The sequence below is a fragment of the Leucoraja erinacea genome, chromosome 7, assembly GCF_028641065.1.
Source record: "Leucoraja erinacea ecotype New England chromosome 7, Leri_hhj_1, whole genome shotgun sequence".
Lineage (NCBI taxonomy): Eukaryota > Metazoa > Chordata > Chondrichthyes > Rajiformes > Rajidae > Leucoraja > Leucoraja erinaceus.
The window spans coordinates 33,916,511-33,933,238 of record NC_073383.1 but is presented as its reverse complement, the minus strand read 5'-3'; the positions used below and the strand labels follow the sequence as shown (position 1 = coordinate 33,933,238).

The 16,728-nt window shown below is 46.8% G+C and overlaps 1 protein-coding gene across 4 annotated transcripts in view; it reads left to right on the top strand.

Annotated features, from left to right (window-relative positions):
* Positions 1-16,728, top strand: part of pcnt (pericentrin) — a 171,847-nt gene that overhangs the window by 8,018 nt on the left and 147,101 nt on the right. For all 4 annotated transcript variants that reach the window (XM_055638192.1, XM_055638193.1, XM_055638191.1 and 1 more), the window contains exon 2: positions 9,974-10,124. In XM_055638192.1, the coding sequence (XP_055494167.1) occupies positions 9,974-10,124 (151 nt within the window). The remainder of the gene's footprint in view (positions 1-9,973; positions 10,125-16,728) is intronic.

Below are 16,728 nucleotides of genomic sequence, written 5' to 3'. Positions count from 1 at the left end.
TCCCCGTATTGTCTGTTACTCTTTAAACATTACCCATCCTCTGGATTCCCGCTCATCTTTGGTATGTTGTACTACTTCTCTTTTATTTTTATACTATCCCTGACTTCCCTTGTCACCCACGGTCGTCCCTTACTCCCCTTAGAATCTTTCTTCCTCTTTGGAATGAACTGATCCTGTACCTTCTGCATTATTCCTAGAAATACCTGCCATTGTTGTTCCACTGTCATCCCTGCTATGGTATCTTTCCAGTCAACTTTGGCCAGCTCCTTCATGGCTCCATAGTCTTGTTTGTTCAACTGTAATACTGACACCTCTGATTTAACCTTCTCCCTCTCAAATTGTAGATTTTTATTAGTATGACTGTATGGCAAATCAAATTCCTCATATGTTGCAAAACTTGCTTGGCTAATAAAGTATGATATTATGATTAAATGCTTAATTTCACCTAAATCTTGAGCACCATGTTTACATCGTTCATGATTTTCCTTTCGAAAACAGTTCCACTTTCTATTAAATCTTATTTTATACTTTAAATGACACAAACACTTTTTGTGATTTCCTAAGCATTGTGGTTATTCGCATTTGTTTCTGGATGCTTCTATCTGATCAGCTGCTTTGACCATGTTGAAAGTAATTTCTTGTCTTAAATTGGATAAGCCTTGGCAGATGATGGTAGTGCTACATTTAGCTGACTTGAGATCATATGACCTTTTGGGCTATTTTTGGTCTCTGAAGTTCTGTCCTAATGGAGAACTTTTAATAAGCTGGAGGAGTGAACATCGTCTTGCTAATAAACCCAATTTGCTACTAGTTTTGATTGTCCTGTGATTAAGATCGGTTATTGTGTTTGGTTTAAATGTAATCTTTTGTAGGGAAAGAGAATTTGAGAGTGATAATGCCTACATAGTTTAGGATCAGAAGTATTAAGCCATCAAACATTTTCTTTGGGCAAGGCTTTTTGGTTCAGATATTGAATTGTTCTATCTCCCCCCCCCCCCCCCCCACGATAGTCATACAAATGTTTCCTCCGCAAGTGCTCAATTCCATTTTGCGAGTTAGCGGTAATTTGCTTCCACCAGTCTTTCAGTTGCATTTATAAATATATCTCATTTCCTTGCCTTTTGGGACATTATTTTTAGTCGGTGTCATCAAATCTTCTAAGACTTTTAAAGACATTTTCTACCCGTTAAAAAAATTATTGAAAAACAAATGACGATGAAGGAGGTTTCAGTCCTATCTCGGCTGATTAAAGCAACTACCATTTTCCCCCCAAGTTTTATTATAGATTTCCAGCACCACTGAAGAGTTGTTGTACCTTTATCTATATTGTTATCTATATCATGCTTGTTTTTGGGCATTTGTGTGAAACCTACATCCCGTCTTGCCAATGATTCGTCAATACAATACAATACAATACAATACAATTTATTTGTCACTTGAACCTCATAGAGGCTCAAGTGAAATGTTGTTTCTGCAGTCATACATACAAGAAAAAAAAGACCCAAGACACAATACAATTTACACAGACATCCATCACAGCGCATCTCCTCCTCGCTGTGATGGAAGGCAAAAAAACATATCTCTCCCCTGCACTTCCCTCTCCCCCCCCCGATGTCAGAGCCCCCGGCGGGCGACAACAATTGTCCCGCAGCCATTAACGCCGCGCCGGGTGCTGCAAGGCCGCGCTCCGGGTCTTGTTGTTGGATCCCCGGGCGGGCGCTAGCAAAGTCCCGCAGCCATTGAAGCCACGCCGGGCGATGATGTCAGGCCCTGCTCCAGGTCATTCTCGACCCCGCTACTCGGGCAGGAGAAGTCACCGTTGCGGAAGCCCCAAAAAGCGGTCTCCCTGCAGAGCTCCCGGCGGGCTCCCGGTGTTACTGTCTACCAGACCTGCGGTAAGCCTCCGAATCCCCGGGGTCGGGTCGCAGCAGCTCCCCACCACCGCTGCACCCGCTCTGGACTCGGCCAGCTCCACGATGGTGAGTAGCTCCGCGGCTCCGTGACTGGAGCCCCAGGACGTTCCTGCTGGAGGCCGCTCCACGTTGCAGCCCCAACGACAACGGAGACCCGACAGGGAAAGGTCGGGTTCTCCGTGCAGGGGAAAGATTTTAAAAGTTTGCCACACACACACACACACACACACACACACACACACACACACACACACACACACACACACACACACACACACACACACACACACACACACACACACACACACACACACACACACACACACACACACACACACACACACACACACACACACACACACACACACACACACACACACACACACACACACACACACACACACACACACACCCCAATAAACATAATAACAAAAAAACAGACAGATTGCAGAGGCCGCTGCGACGTGAGTCGCGCCGCCCACCGGAATATACTGAATGTCCAGCATAAGGACAGAAAGGTTGGAAATTTTTGGTTAATGATAGACATGCCGCGGGATCCATCTGACCCCTTAAAAATTCTGTGAGTGTAGGGTTACTCCTACAGACATTTACTATTCCCAATATTAAGACAAAGTGAAACTTGTATCAATGGAAGTAATGAATAAACCATAAAGTTTCATTTCAAAAGTAATGCCACTATTCAGAGGCTAATGCTCCTGTCCCACTTAGGAAACCTCTGGAGACTTTGCGCCCCACCCAAGGTTTCCGTGCGGTTCCCGGAGGTTACAGGTGGTTGCCGGAGGTTGCAGGTAGTGGAAGCAGGTAGGGAGACTGACAAAAACATCCGGGAACCGCACGGAAACCTTGGGTGGGGCGCAAAGTCCAGAGGTTTCCGTTCAGGTTTCCTAAGTGGGACAGGGGCATAAGTGTCAGTTTTATGAGGAGGATATGCCATGTGCTCTTTGAGGTATTTTGGCTTATGGTTGGATTGTTCATATCAAGCAAAATTACAGAAGACTAGAGGGGAAAACGAGGAATGGGAATGGGCTTTCTGAAGGAAGTTTTGACAGACAGGAGGTGCAGGTTAATGCTCCTCTGGATCAATGCTTTATGGTAGTCTCCTGTGGAGTGCAGTGTTCCTGAACAAATAGATAGCCACTAAACCGATTGTCAAGAGTGTTTTATTGCCATACTAGATCCCGTTGGGTCCTGCCTTCTTGGGGGAGGGGGGGGGGGGCGCGGCCTGCGGCGTCACACACACTAACCACCGCACACGCACTAACCACCCCCCTTGATATTATATTAACATTATTCATTTGCTCCTTTTACCCCATCCCCCGCCCTATCCACTCGCGTATAGCCCCCAACTCGCAGGCGCGGCTAGAGAGTGAGGGGGGCAGAGGCACGGAGAGGGCAGAGGCATGGAGAGGGAGGGAGGTAGAGAGGGCAGAGAGAGAGAGAGGGGGGCAGAGAGAGAGAGAGGGGCAGACAGAGGGGAAAGAGGAGCTCTCTGGTACAGGGCCAAAAGCCAAAGCCAGCTGGCTTTATTTTCTTAATTATTTCAGATTTTTGAACATTTTGATTAATAACTCAAGAAATAATGCATGAAACAGGGGGGGGGGGGAGGAAGAGGGGGGGGGGGGGGAGTGGGGAGCAGGCATCATCAACCAAGGGAATGCGTGTTCAGACGGCTTCAATCCAGAGTCCGGGGGGCGGAGAGGGGATCGTCACATGGGAGGGCTGGTTCCCCGAAACACAATGCTCCAGGCTGCAGGTTCCAGCTCTCCTCTCCCCCTCTCTCCCGTCTGTCTCTGTCTCTCTCTCCTCCCCCCCCTCTCCCTCTCTCTCTCTCCTCCCCCTCTCCCTTTTTCCTCCCTCTCCCTCTCCCTTTCTCTCTCTCTCCCTTCCACTCCTCCTCTCTCTCTCTCTCTATTCCCCTCTCTCTCCCGCCCCCCCCCCCCCTCTCTCTCTCCCTCCCCCCCCCCCCCTCTCTCCTCCCCTCCTCCTCCTCTCTCTCCTCCCCCCTCCCTCCCCGTCTCTCTCCTCCCCCTCCCTCCCCCCCTCCCCTCTCCTCCCCCTCCCCCTCTCTCTCCTCCCCCTCCCCCCTCTCTCTCCTCCCCCTCCCCCCTCTCTCTCCCCCTCCCCCTCTCTCTCCGCCCCCTCCCCTCTCCCTCTCCTCCCCCTCCACCCCCCCTTATCCTGAGACCTTTCCTCTCCATCTCACACTGATCCCCATTCCCGCCTCTATTCAGTCCTCACTGACATCCCTTGTACTCCCCTCCCCATCTACCCCCCCCAATGTATTTATCCTGCGCAGATCACCTTATCCACCTCGCATTGATTCTCCTGCCACTCCCCATTCATCCTGCACTGCTCCCCCATCCATCCTGTACTGATCCTCATCATTCATCCTATACTGATTCCCCCCCCCCCCCCCCCCCCATTCATCCCGTACTGACCCACCCTCCATTTACCATGCACCGATGCCCCCCCATCCATCCTGTAGTGATCTCGCATTCATCTTTTACTGATCCCCCTCATTCATCCTGTACTGATCCCCCATTCATCCTGTCCTGTTTTACTGATCTCCCCCCCCCCCCCCCCCCAATATTCATCCTGCGCTGATCCTTCCCATTCATCCTGCGCCGATCCGCCCTTCCTCCTGTGGCTATCCTCCCCCCATCCTGCGCTCCCCCCCTGATTTTCCCCCCCCACCCCCCCCCCATTCATCCTGCACAGATCCGCCCATTCCTCCTGTAGCTACCCCCCCCCCCCCCCCCCCAATTCATCCTGTAGCGATCCGCCCATTTATCCTGTAGTGGTTCTCTCCCCCCCCCCCCCCCCCCCCCCCCCCATTCATCCTGCACTGATGCCCCCCCCCATTCATCCTGCGCCGATCCGCACATTCTTTCCTGTGGCTATCTCCCCCCCCCCCCCCCCATTCATCCTGCGCTGATCCCCCCCCATTCATCCGGCGCAGACCCTCCTATTCATCCTGTAGCGACCCCCCCTTCATCCTGTAGCGACCCCCCCCCCCCTTTCATCCTGTAGCGACCCCCCCCTTTCATCCTGTAGCGACCCCCCCCTTTCATCCTGTAGCGACCCCCCCCCCCCTTCATCCTGTAGCGACCCCCCCCCCTTTCATCCTGTAGCGACGACCCCCCCCCCTTTCATCCTGTAGCGATCCCCCCCCTTTCATCCTGTAGCAATCCCCCCCCCCCCTTTCATCCTGTAGCGACCCCCCCCCTTTCATCCTGTAGCAATCCCCCCCCCCCTTTCATCCTGTAGCAATCCCCCCCTTTCATCCTGTAGCGACCCCCCCCCTTTCATCCTGTAGCGACCCCCCCCTTTCATCCTGTAGCGACCCCCCCCTTTCATCCTGTAGCAATCCCCCCCTTTCATCCTGTAGCAATCCCCCCCCTTTCATCCTGTAGCGACCCCCCCCCTTTCATCCTGTAGCGATCCCCCCCTTTCATCCTGTAGCGATCCCCTCCCATTCATCCTGTAGCGACCCCCCCATTCATCCTGTTCCTCTGACATCCCTTCGCGCTAGCGATCAGACCATCCATCCTGCAGTGATCCCATCCTTCATCCTGCAGCGATCCGCGCCCATTCATTCTGCAGCGATTTCCCCCACCCCCCCCCCCTATTCATCCTGCAGCGATCCCCCCCATTCATCCTGCAGCGATCCCCCCCATTCATCCTGCAGCGATTTCCCCCCCCCCCCTCCCATTCATCCTGGAGCGACCCCCCCCTCTTCCTGTAGCAATCCCCCCCCTTCATCCTGTAGTGATTTCCCCCCCCCCCCCTATTCATCCCCCCCAGATCCCCCCCATCCATCCCATACTGAACCCCCCATTCAGCTCCTCTGACATCCCTCGCGCTCTCTCCCCTCACAATTGTACCTACTCCAACCAACACGCACTAATTCCCCCCCCCCCCCCCCCCCCCCCCCCCCCCTATCCATTCTTCTGCTCGGATTCACCCCCCCCCCCCCCCCCGAACCCTATTGTGCTGGAAATGTCTTCAGACCAAACATTGACTATGTTTGATAACAGAATGCAATCAAATGTGTTTTAATTCCCAATGTTGTTATTTGTTTTAGTCCATAAAGATGGATTAATTAAATTGTGAACTCATGAAACATTAAAACCGCAGTGTTCGATTGTCAATGCTACCATTGACACATTATTACAGAATTCATTTTAACGGCAAATCAATGCTCTTAATACGGAGTATCAGTACTGTAGTTATTTAATGAGCAACATTCACAACTATACGTTGGATTTATCCAGGTTTTAGTTCTACAGTTGCTCATATACATCACAAATTTTGTGAGGAGATATTTGAGTTGAAATTTTAACGTTAATTCTGAAGTGGGAACGATGGAAACAGCATTTATCAATTTTTTTTTTTAAATCTGTATCTTCATTGCTGTTCACAGCACATACATCTAATCTGAATGTCTGGTAATGTGGCGTTTTGACACCTTTAAACATATTACCAAAAACATTTGCTGCAGTTATGTCTTTTGACCATCTCTTGTCAGTCGGTGTAATGTTTAACCTGTCAGGTGGGTATAGTCAGTTTTAACAGCTATTACATCACAAATTTGGTTAGGAGATATTTCAGTTGAAATTTTAACATTAATTCTGAAGTGGGAATGATGGAAACGGTGTTTATCAATAATTTTATTTAAATCTGGTGCTTACAAACTGGATATCTTCAATGTTGTTCACAACACGTAATCTAAGTCTTGACACCTTTAAATATATGCAGTTATGTCCTTTGGCCATCTCTTGTCAGTTAGTGTAATGTTTAACCTGTCAGATGGGTATAGTCGGTTTTAACACCTATTATCATAAAATGCTTATAGAAATTTCCTTGCAACCTGTATATTTTGTCGTGGATAAATTATGTGGGAAGCGAGAGTGTTTCTGTACCAATAGCAATAACGACCCGTGCTATGGTCATGTCATGATAATTTTCGGTCCTTCACAGAAAACATGCTTGCATCAATCTGTAGTGTACATGGTTGAGCATATATGTTATCAAGGTCCAGGATTTATTGACACAGGTTGATCATGCACTGAATAATCCAACCATATTTTTGTTTGGAAGTGGAAAGAACTAATAGAAATTGCATTAATTGCAATGTGTAAAAGAGTTGAGATACTGTATTATAATTTTGCTGCATGTCATTGTGGTATATATCATGTCTTGATTGGTGAATATGTTTGGTTTGTGACTTTATTTCAAGCAGAAATAATATGTGAATGCTTCATTGCGCATAATTCCGACTGGTAACTAGGCACTTCGTCCGAGCACATTGTCGCACACGTCATGCAAACCGTCTTAAATGACCACCTAAACTGTCATTTGGCAACCTAAAAAGCTGCCTAGGTTGCCCGGCTGGCAACAGGGAAAAAATAGTTAAGTGAGAGCCCTGAGACTGCTGGAGCCACACCTGACACCAAAACCTAGTTGTCATCCAGTTATGTCCACTGAGCACTGGAAATAATTTATCTGCATTTGCTCTGTCACGATTTTCATCTATTTAAATCTCTCATTACTTTTTGTTTAGAAAAAGAGATTTCAGCTTCAGTATCAGCATGACTGAAATTCCTTATCTTTTTATCTCTGTTCTGACACCTGGGTCAGGGCAAAGTGTTTGGTGCATTTTAACTTCCATGCATTAGGGTTTTAAAAAAATTGTTATTTGTAATTATCTATTCCATGGAATATTAAATGACCAGGTGAATTTGGGTATTTATTTTGAGAGATACAGTGTGGAAACTGGCCTTTGAGCAAACTGAATCCACGCTGACGTTTGATCACCTGTTTGCATGAGTTCTGTGTTACCCCACTTTCTCAACCACTCCCTACGTACTCAGGGCAATTAGCAGCAGCTAATTAACCTACAAACCCGCATGCCTTGGGATGTGAGAGGAAACCTGAGCACCCCGAGGAAACCCATGCAGTCACGTAGAATGAGCAAACTCCACATAGTCAGCGCCAAAAGTCAGGTCTTGCGCTGTGTGGCATTTAATGTCTTTTGTGGGGGAAGTGGGTACGGTAACGGGGGTACCATCCTTCAGTCGCTTCCTGGAGAAGACGCGACTATTATTCGAGTCGCGTCCCCGCCCCCCCCCCCCAGCACGGCCTTTCCTGCCGGGACCGACCAGAGCTCCAGCAGCGGCGGGGCAGCGCTGGTACATCGCGGGGCTGGCGATGCCTTACGGGGTGTCGCCGTTTGGAGCCCCGGAGTGCTGGGCCTCCGGCACTGACATCGCGGAGCTGTGGTTTGCGGAGCTCCCAACGCGGGCGGCGCTGATCAACATCGCGGAATCCTGTAACTCCGCCCGGCTCGGCCTGTGGGCTTCGGGAGCCGCGGATTCCGGTGGGAGGCGGCTGATCTGGAGGTCCTGGCCGCTGAGGATGTTCGGTGTTGGCGTTCCATCATCCCGGCGTGAAGGCCTGAGCATCGGGCCGCCCATGGTGGCGACTGCGGGTGCTCGACCTTGGGTGAACATCTGGGAAGATCGGCGGGGAGGCTGGCTGGACTATGGTACCTTCCTCAACTTTGGTGCCACTGTGGGGTTGTGTTGTGTCATGGACTTCTGTGTTTGTGCTTTAAAAAAAAAAAAAAAGTTTTATTTATTTATTATTTATTTTTATGTTACTTGATTGTAAGGAAAATCCATTTCGTTGTCTCTTATGACATAATGACAATAAATTGAATGCAATCCAATACAATCAATACAATACCTTTTGTTTTGTCCTGAACTTGCGATCTGTGATTTTGATGGCGTTGAAGTGGGCCCGACTTTCATCCAGCAATTGAATAGTTAAGGAACGTTTTTTTTTTTTAATTGCGAACGGGATCACAGAATGAAATTTCTTCATAAGATTGTCGTACGAGCAAATCCCTCTCCGACAACCAATAAAAACCCGTATTTTAATCACCCCCCACAACCTCTCGAGTCGCACTCCCAGGCAGTGGCAGATCTGGAGCGCCACTGATGACAGGAATTTGTAACAACGCTACAATTTGCTAACATAGATCCCTTATCCAAGTCTTCGCATTTCATTGTTTCTTCAGAGTGATTTATTTTTATAAACCCCTTGAATCTATTTTTATTTTACTTTTAGTAGAAACATCCCATGACAATTACTAAATGTCATCTGTCAAATGGAGCAACAATAAGATATTTGATCGTTGTCAAAAATGTAGTGGAAAAGTAGTCTTGAGTGATTATTGAGGGGGACATTCAGAGACTTTAGGATAAATCTGATGCTTGGAATGCAAGAAGTTGAGAGTTTTCAAATTCAACATTTTTATTTAAACTTTCTGCTGCATTTGGTAAGGTTTGGTTCATCTTTTGTTCTATCAAATTGCTATATCAGTTAAACAACTTTGAGATGTTCGGTTTGTGGAAACCAGAAATGATAGTAACCTCAAGTTTTTTTTTCTGGACATGACCGTCAAGGTTTGATTCCTCTCAGTGATTTAGTCTGGGATTCTCTGGTTATTCCTACATACAAAGGCTCCTTGGTTAGAAATATCTTATAGTTACAGTGTTTGAATCTAGAAGGATTATGTGGCAAAGCTGTAATCTGCTTTAAGAATCAGAGGGAGGATATAGCATCTTAGTGAACAAATGCATTGCTGTACTTGTGCAGACAGAAACCTCTTGGCTCTATGTAAAGAAAAAAACATTAATCTTATGCCTGCGAGCAGGACGCATGAGCGATGTGTATCATATTCTAAGGATGCAATGTTGTTAATTGAGTCTGTTACATAGACATATGAATGTAACCAGGGGAAATAATCCTGTTAAAGGAGAGTTGACCGCTCCAAACACAATTTTCTGGGCAGAAATTACATTCTGAATTAACCTACGAAGTGAGGAAATACTTGTTGGTGTCATCTGCTCCAGGTCTCATTGAGCTCTAACGTTTCTCTCTGTGCAGTTTCCCTTCAGCATGCTGGTGCTCTGGTCCTGTTATCTCTTCCTTACCTACCTCTCGCTTTACCTCTCCTTTACTTTCCTCCGTAGTTTGCTCACTACCAGCAAAGAAAAGCAAAAAGTGACTGCACGGATTCGACGAAAAAGAAGAAGAGGAAGAGTCCAGGCTGTCCACCAGGATGACCTTCCACAGGAAGAACACTCATTAGTGGAAGAAGATGGAGTAGTCTTAGAACATAAGGTGAATATGCACACAAAAGCTGCATTTTAAAGATGCATTAGAGCAAATCGGGTAAAAAATGGTTAAATAGTAGTAGTAACTAGATACTTGTGCAACATTTTGTTTTTAATATCTTTGAGGCTTGAGTGTACATTAAACGGAAAATGCCTTGCAGCAAAATATAAAATATAATGAAGCGGGTGGCTTGTCAATGGTTTCTCTCTTTGATTACAGTTTTGGTATCCTCTTAGCTGTTCAGCTTCACTACTGGTTTCCTTGGGCGATATAGAGAGGGCCCTACAAACGAGAGGGTAAAGCTTGATGTACTTGTACGAATTAGAAAAGTGCTAGTGACTGAAGTCAGTGAGCCTTTTGGGACCAGTTCTATTTGTTTTAAAATAGTAATGATAATGGATGAAGAGAAGGCAGGCCCATAAGTACTTAGTAAGTTATCTTCCCTCCTCCCTCCAAGATTGCTATGATGTAACTCTGGAATCATAGTCATACAGTATGGAAACAGGCACTTCAAGATGCCGATCAAGATGGTCTATGTACGCTAGTCCCACCTGCCCGTGTTTGACCATATCCCTCTAAATGTTTCCTATCCATGTATCTGTACAAATGTATTTTAAATGATATAGTATCCGCCTCAATTACCTCCTCAGCAGCTCGTTCATAATATAACAGCGTGAAACAGTGTTGTACAATTCACTTATGTGTTTCCAAAACCACCTTGTATCAAGAGCCAGCCTGCTCAGTTTGTTGAGGAAATTTATTGGATGAATTAGCTCCTGCCTCTTCCCTCCAAGGTTTGTGAATTAGAGGGTTAGACATGATGGAGAGGAACCCAATACAGAAAATATTTAACTTTATAAAGGAATAGTACATAAAAAAACTGAGTAAGTTTAATTGCCATGTTACTAATCAGACTTATCATCGAATGGAGATCGAACCCAGGTCACTGGAGCTGAGGTAACAGCTTGATGAGCTGAAGGCTGCCTTTTACTAGGCAATAGGAGTCAAAATTGAATGGGCATACACGTGAGGGAGAGATTTAAGATGGGCTTGAAGGGCAACCTTTTCCCCACGGGTGAGGCGTTTGGAGTCTGTATCTGGAATGAGCTGCCTGGGGAAGCTACAGAAGTGGTTACAGTTATGACGTTTAAAAGATATTTGGACAAATATATGGATAGCAAGGGTTTTGAGGGTTGTGGGCCCAAATGCAGGCAAATAGGACTAGCCCTGTATGCCAACTTGGACAGCATGGACAAGGTGGGTTGAAGGGTTTGTTGTTCAGCTCCAATTCTGTAACAATGTGTTGCCGTTTTGAATGACAAATGGACTAACTTGGGTGAATGATAGGAACTGAGACAATTTAACTGTCACATGGGTACTAAACAGTCGATAATGTACTGAAAAATCTATTCTGCTGTTCAGTCACATCAGAGCTACTCTGTACCTCAATGTATTTTCTCTTTTGAATTGCTTTCATTGAAGACTAAACTGGTTTTAAGAAAGCAATCTTGTTCTTGAAAGCCCAATTTGCCCCAATGCCATTGAGGAGTTTGTTCCCACCAGGCCTATCTGAGCTAGAAGTCTTTGATGAACCCCGAGGTCCACAATCAACTTGGACCAGCTCACAGGCATACAGGTTTGATGCTTTCTATGCTCTCCGCGAGAGAGAGAGAGAGAGAGAGAACGAACATGGATGTACCTCTTGGGTTCCCACAGTCCCTGACGACACTGTTCCTAATCACAAAGGCCGATGTCAGAAGATCCTTCATGAGGGTGAACCCCTGGAAAGTGTCCTCCTCTGATGGAGTATGTGGCTGGCAACTTAATATCTGCGTGAATTAAATGACTGGTGTTTTTGTTGACATCTTCAACCTCTCATTATAAATGTTTGATATCCCCACCTGCTTTGAAAGGAAATCTATAAAATAGGTGCCCAAGAAGAGCACGTTATTGACTCTTGACATGCCTTATTGACTCTTGACCGGTGGCACAAACATTAATGGTGAAGAAGTGCTTTGAGAGTCAGGTTGTGATGATTATCATATCCTGCCTGAGTGGACCCAGTAGAATTCAACTCCACTACAACATTTCATCAGGGGATGTGATCTCACTGGCTCTCCACTCTGCACTCAACCACTTGTACAGAAGAACATATACATTAGGCTGTTGAACATCGACTATAGTTTGGTGTACAATACATCATCCCCATCAAACTTATTAAACTCTGGGTACTGGGTTATTGGTTGTTCCTGTGCAACTGGATCCTTTGGTTCTTCATTTGGCAGACCACAATCGGTATAAATGGGCAACTATATTTCCCCCTTGATAATCATGAACACAGGAGCACCTCAAAGCTGTGTGCTCAGACCCCTGCTCCATTTGTTTTATTCCCATGATTGTGTAGCCAGATGTGGCTTCAATGTCATCTTTAAATTCATTAACGTACTACTGTTGATGGATGGGTTACGATGTGTCAAGAGTATAGAAGGAAGAATGAAAATCTGATTGAATGATGCCAAAAGCTCATTGTTGACTTTGTGAGGGGAAAGCCGAGGACTCGTGAACCAGTTTTCATCGATGGGATGTGGGTGGAGAGAGTGAACAGTTTCTGGGTGTGCACAACATCCACTGATGTTGCTGCCGCAGGCCTTCGCTGCTTTCTTGGCAGTGCGCTGACCGGGGCCACCGACACTCTTGTTGCCAACTAATACCTGCACTCTTGCCCCCCTGCAAGCCACCACCAGTGGTACTGCCGACCCTCGCATTTCCATAGTTCGCCAGTAGGCAAGTGTCGTCGACTCACCCGAGTTCCAGGCTTGGCTCCTGGCCCACAGCCTCCACGCTGCATGCTCCTGCAGCACGTGGCCTGACTCTCCTGGATCCTACTGCTCATCTATCCTACAGGGAGCTCCTACAGGGGGCAGCAATAATGATTCCGCTGGATTTTGCCCTTCCCTCTGTTTTAACCGTGTTCCACCTACTACCTCCCACTCATGCAGTACTCCCCACACCCCCTTTTTTCTCCGAACCCCATCATTTCCCCCCCCCCCCCCCCCCCACAGTACCTCACCTAAACCTCCTTCCACCCTTTGACCCCACCCATCCCCCCGAGACCTCTTTCTCCAACATTAACTTCTCCACAAATTTCCACCCTGCCCTCAAATTCCGCTCGACTATCTCAAACACTTCCCTCCCCTTTCTTGATCTCACCGCCTCAATCACAGGAGATAAACTATTGATTGACATCTATTACAAACCTACTGACGCCCACAGTTATCTGGACTACACATCCCACTCTGCCAATGGCAAAGATTCTACACCATTCTCCCAATTCCTCCATCTCTGCTGCATCTACTCCTAAGACGAAGTGTTCCATTCTCAGATATATGAGATGTCCTTATTTTTTAGACATAGATAGTCCCTACTACCATAGATGAGGCTCCCACACGTCTCCTCTGTATCCCGTAGTTCTGCATCCCCCCCCCCCCCCCCCCCCCCCCCCCCCCCCCCCCTTCCAGTTGTAACAGGAACAGAGATTCCCCCAAGTCCTTGCCTTTCACCCCCTCAGCCATCGCGTACAACACATCAGCCTCTGACATTTTCGTCACCTCTAATGGGATCCCACCACTGGTCTAATCTTCCCATCACTGCTTTCAGCAGACACTGTTCCCTCTGCAAATCCCTAGTTCATTCATCTCTTCCCACCCAAATCACCCCCTCCCCAACTGTTGGAAATGCATTATCTGTCCTTGTACCTCCACCCTCGACTTCATCCAGGGACCTCAACAGTCTTTCAGGTCAGTCAGAGATTTACTTGCACCTCTTCCAACCTCATCGACTGTATCTAGTGTTCCCGATGTGGGCCGTTACTTGGCGATTGTTTGGCTTGAACACTTACGCTCAGTCTGCCTTGGCCTACACAATATACTGGTTGCCAAACTTCCCCCCCGATTCTTATCTTTCAGTCTGAAGAATGGTTCTGACCCAAAATGTTACCTATTCCTTTTCTCCATAGATTCTGCCAGACTTGCTGAATTACTTCAGCATTTTATGTCTATCTTCGATGCAATCACTAAGGCGGCTCATCAACATTTCTACTTCCTTAGATTGAGGAGATTTGGTTTGTTGACGAATACTCTATCAAAAGTCTACATGGTTAAAGGACATTTGGACAGGTGCATAACTAGGAACGATTTGGAGGGTTGTAGGTGGGACCATTAGTAAAGCTGCAGTCTCACAGCACCAGAGACCTGGATTTGATCCTGACCGTGGGTGCCATCTGTGTGGAGTTTGCATATTCTTCCTGTAATCGTGTGGGTTTTCTTTGTGTGGTTTAGTTTCCTCCCACATCCAAAAAACGCGTGGGTTTGTTGGTAAATTGTCTTCTGTAAATTGCTTCTAATCTATACGGGAGTGGTTGAAAAAGTGAGATAACATAAAACTAGTGTGAAAGGGTAGTTGATGGGCGGAAGGACCTGTTTCCATGCTGTCTCTATAATGCAAACTAAATGTAGGCTAATGGGACTAGTTTAGTTGGGGATCTTGGTTGTCATGGACATGTTGGGCCAAAGTCTGGGCTGTATGACACTGACTCTGCGTGTACGGTAGAGACCAGTCTAGTTTAGTAAATTTGAACGTCCAGTAATGAAGGAGGTGGACATCAATCATGGGTGATAACCTTCCTATCGTCGGAGATCTTTAAGAGGCATGGCGTCAAAGGCAGCTAATATCAAAGACCTACACCAAATGCTCTCACATGGTCGTGCTCTCATTTCTTCGAAGAAGGCACAGGAGCCTGAAAACTGTGACCTCCAGGTTGAAGAACAACTTCTTGCCAACAACCATCAAGCTCTTGAACTCTGCCCAACATTAACTATGGTCTTCTCTGGCCTTTGTTTTGGTTATACTACAAACTTCAATTTGTGTACTATTATGTGTTGGTTATTACTATTACTGATTATTCACTTATGTAATTAGTGAATAATTATTGTATATCTATTGTGTTAATAGGTCTAAAGCAGAGGCAAGTAAACATTGATTTGTTCCTTTGCCAGAAGGGGGGCTACGTGAGGATGCTGTTCATAGACTACAGTTCAGCCTTCAACACGATAGTCCCCACCAGACTGGCCGGGAAGCTACTGGAATAGGGGCTCAACACCTCCCTGTGTGCCTGGGTCCTGGACTTTCTCACCGCCAGGCCCCAGGTAGTCAAGATGGGAGGGAATACATCGAAGTCCCTCACCCTGAGCACAGGATCGCCCCAGGGTTGCGTCCTCAGCCCCCTATTGTACTCCCTGTACATACATGACTGTGTGGCTAGGTTCAGCTACAATTCAATAATTAAGTTTGCTGATGACACTGTGGTGGTGGGCCTGATCTCAGACAATGATGAGAAGGCCTACCGGGAGGAGGTGGCTGATCTAGCACTCTGGTGCCAGGAGAACAGCCTCCTCTTGAACATCAAAAAAACGAAGGAGCTGATCATGGACTTTAGGAGGGCACATCATCCGAGGACGTACACTCCATTGAGTAAAAATGGGGATCCTGTGGATAGGGTGAACTGTTTTAAATATCTGGGAGTCCACATCTCTGAGGATATGACATGGTCATCACACGCCTCAGCACTGGTGAGTAAGGCAAGGCAGCGTCTTTACCACCTCAGGCAATTGAGGAAACTCAGAGTGTCTCCGAGGATCCTCCAGTGCTTCTACGCAGCGGCGGTGGAAAGCATCTTGTCCGGGAACATTACCATCTGGTTCGGGAATTGCTCTGCCAAGGACAAGAAGGCTCTGCAGAGAGTAGTGCGTTCGGCCGAACGCACTATGGGAACTTCACTCACCCCCCTGCAGGAACTATACAACAGGAGGTGCAACTCCAGAGCAAACAAAATCATGAGAGACCTCTTCCACCCCTGCAACGGACTGTTCCAGCCGCTACGGTCAGGCAAAAGCCTCCGTTGCAATGCAGTGAGAATGGAGAGGTTGAGAAGGAGTTTCTTCCCAGAGGCAATTCGGACTGTAAACGCCTTTCTCACCAGGGACTAACGCTACAGAACGTTTTTCCTTCTATTATTTATTATGTAAAAGAATATGTGTGTTATGATTGTGTTTATAATTTGTTTGGTTGTTTTGTTGTTTGTCTTTTGTACAAAAGTCCGCGAGCATTGCCACTTTCATTTCACTGCACATCTCGTATGTGTATGTGACAAATAAACTTGACTTGACTTGACTTGCTGGTAAATATGACAATTAAACACTCTTGACATAACTCTTGGTCTCAATTGTTTGGATGGTGTACGTCAGATTTCTGTTATCCTTGGTACATAGAACAAAATGAAGACTCAGAGTACAGAAGGGAGATTGAATATTTAAATGAAAACAACAATCTTGCTCTCAATGTGAGCAATTCAGGATGGCACAGCAACGGGCAACTCTGCTCATAATGTCGATCATGATGCCAAATTAAAACTAATGTCCTCTGCCTGCATGTGTTCTTTATCTCTCCAATCCTTGCATATTCATGAGCCTATCTAAAAGCCTCATAAATGCCACCTTCGTATCTGCCTCCACTGCCACCACTGGCTACATGTTCCGCATCCCACTTTCTTTAA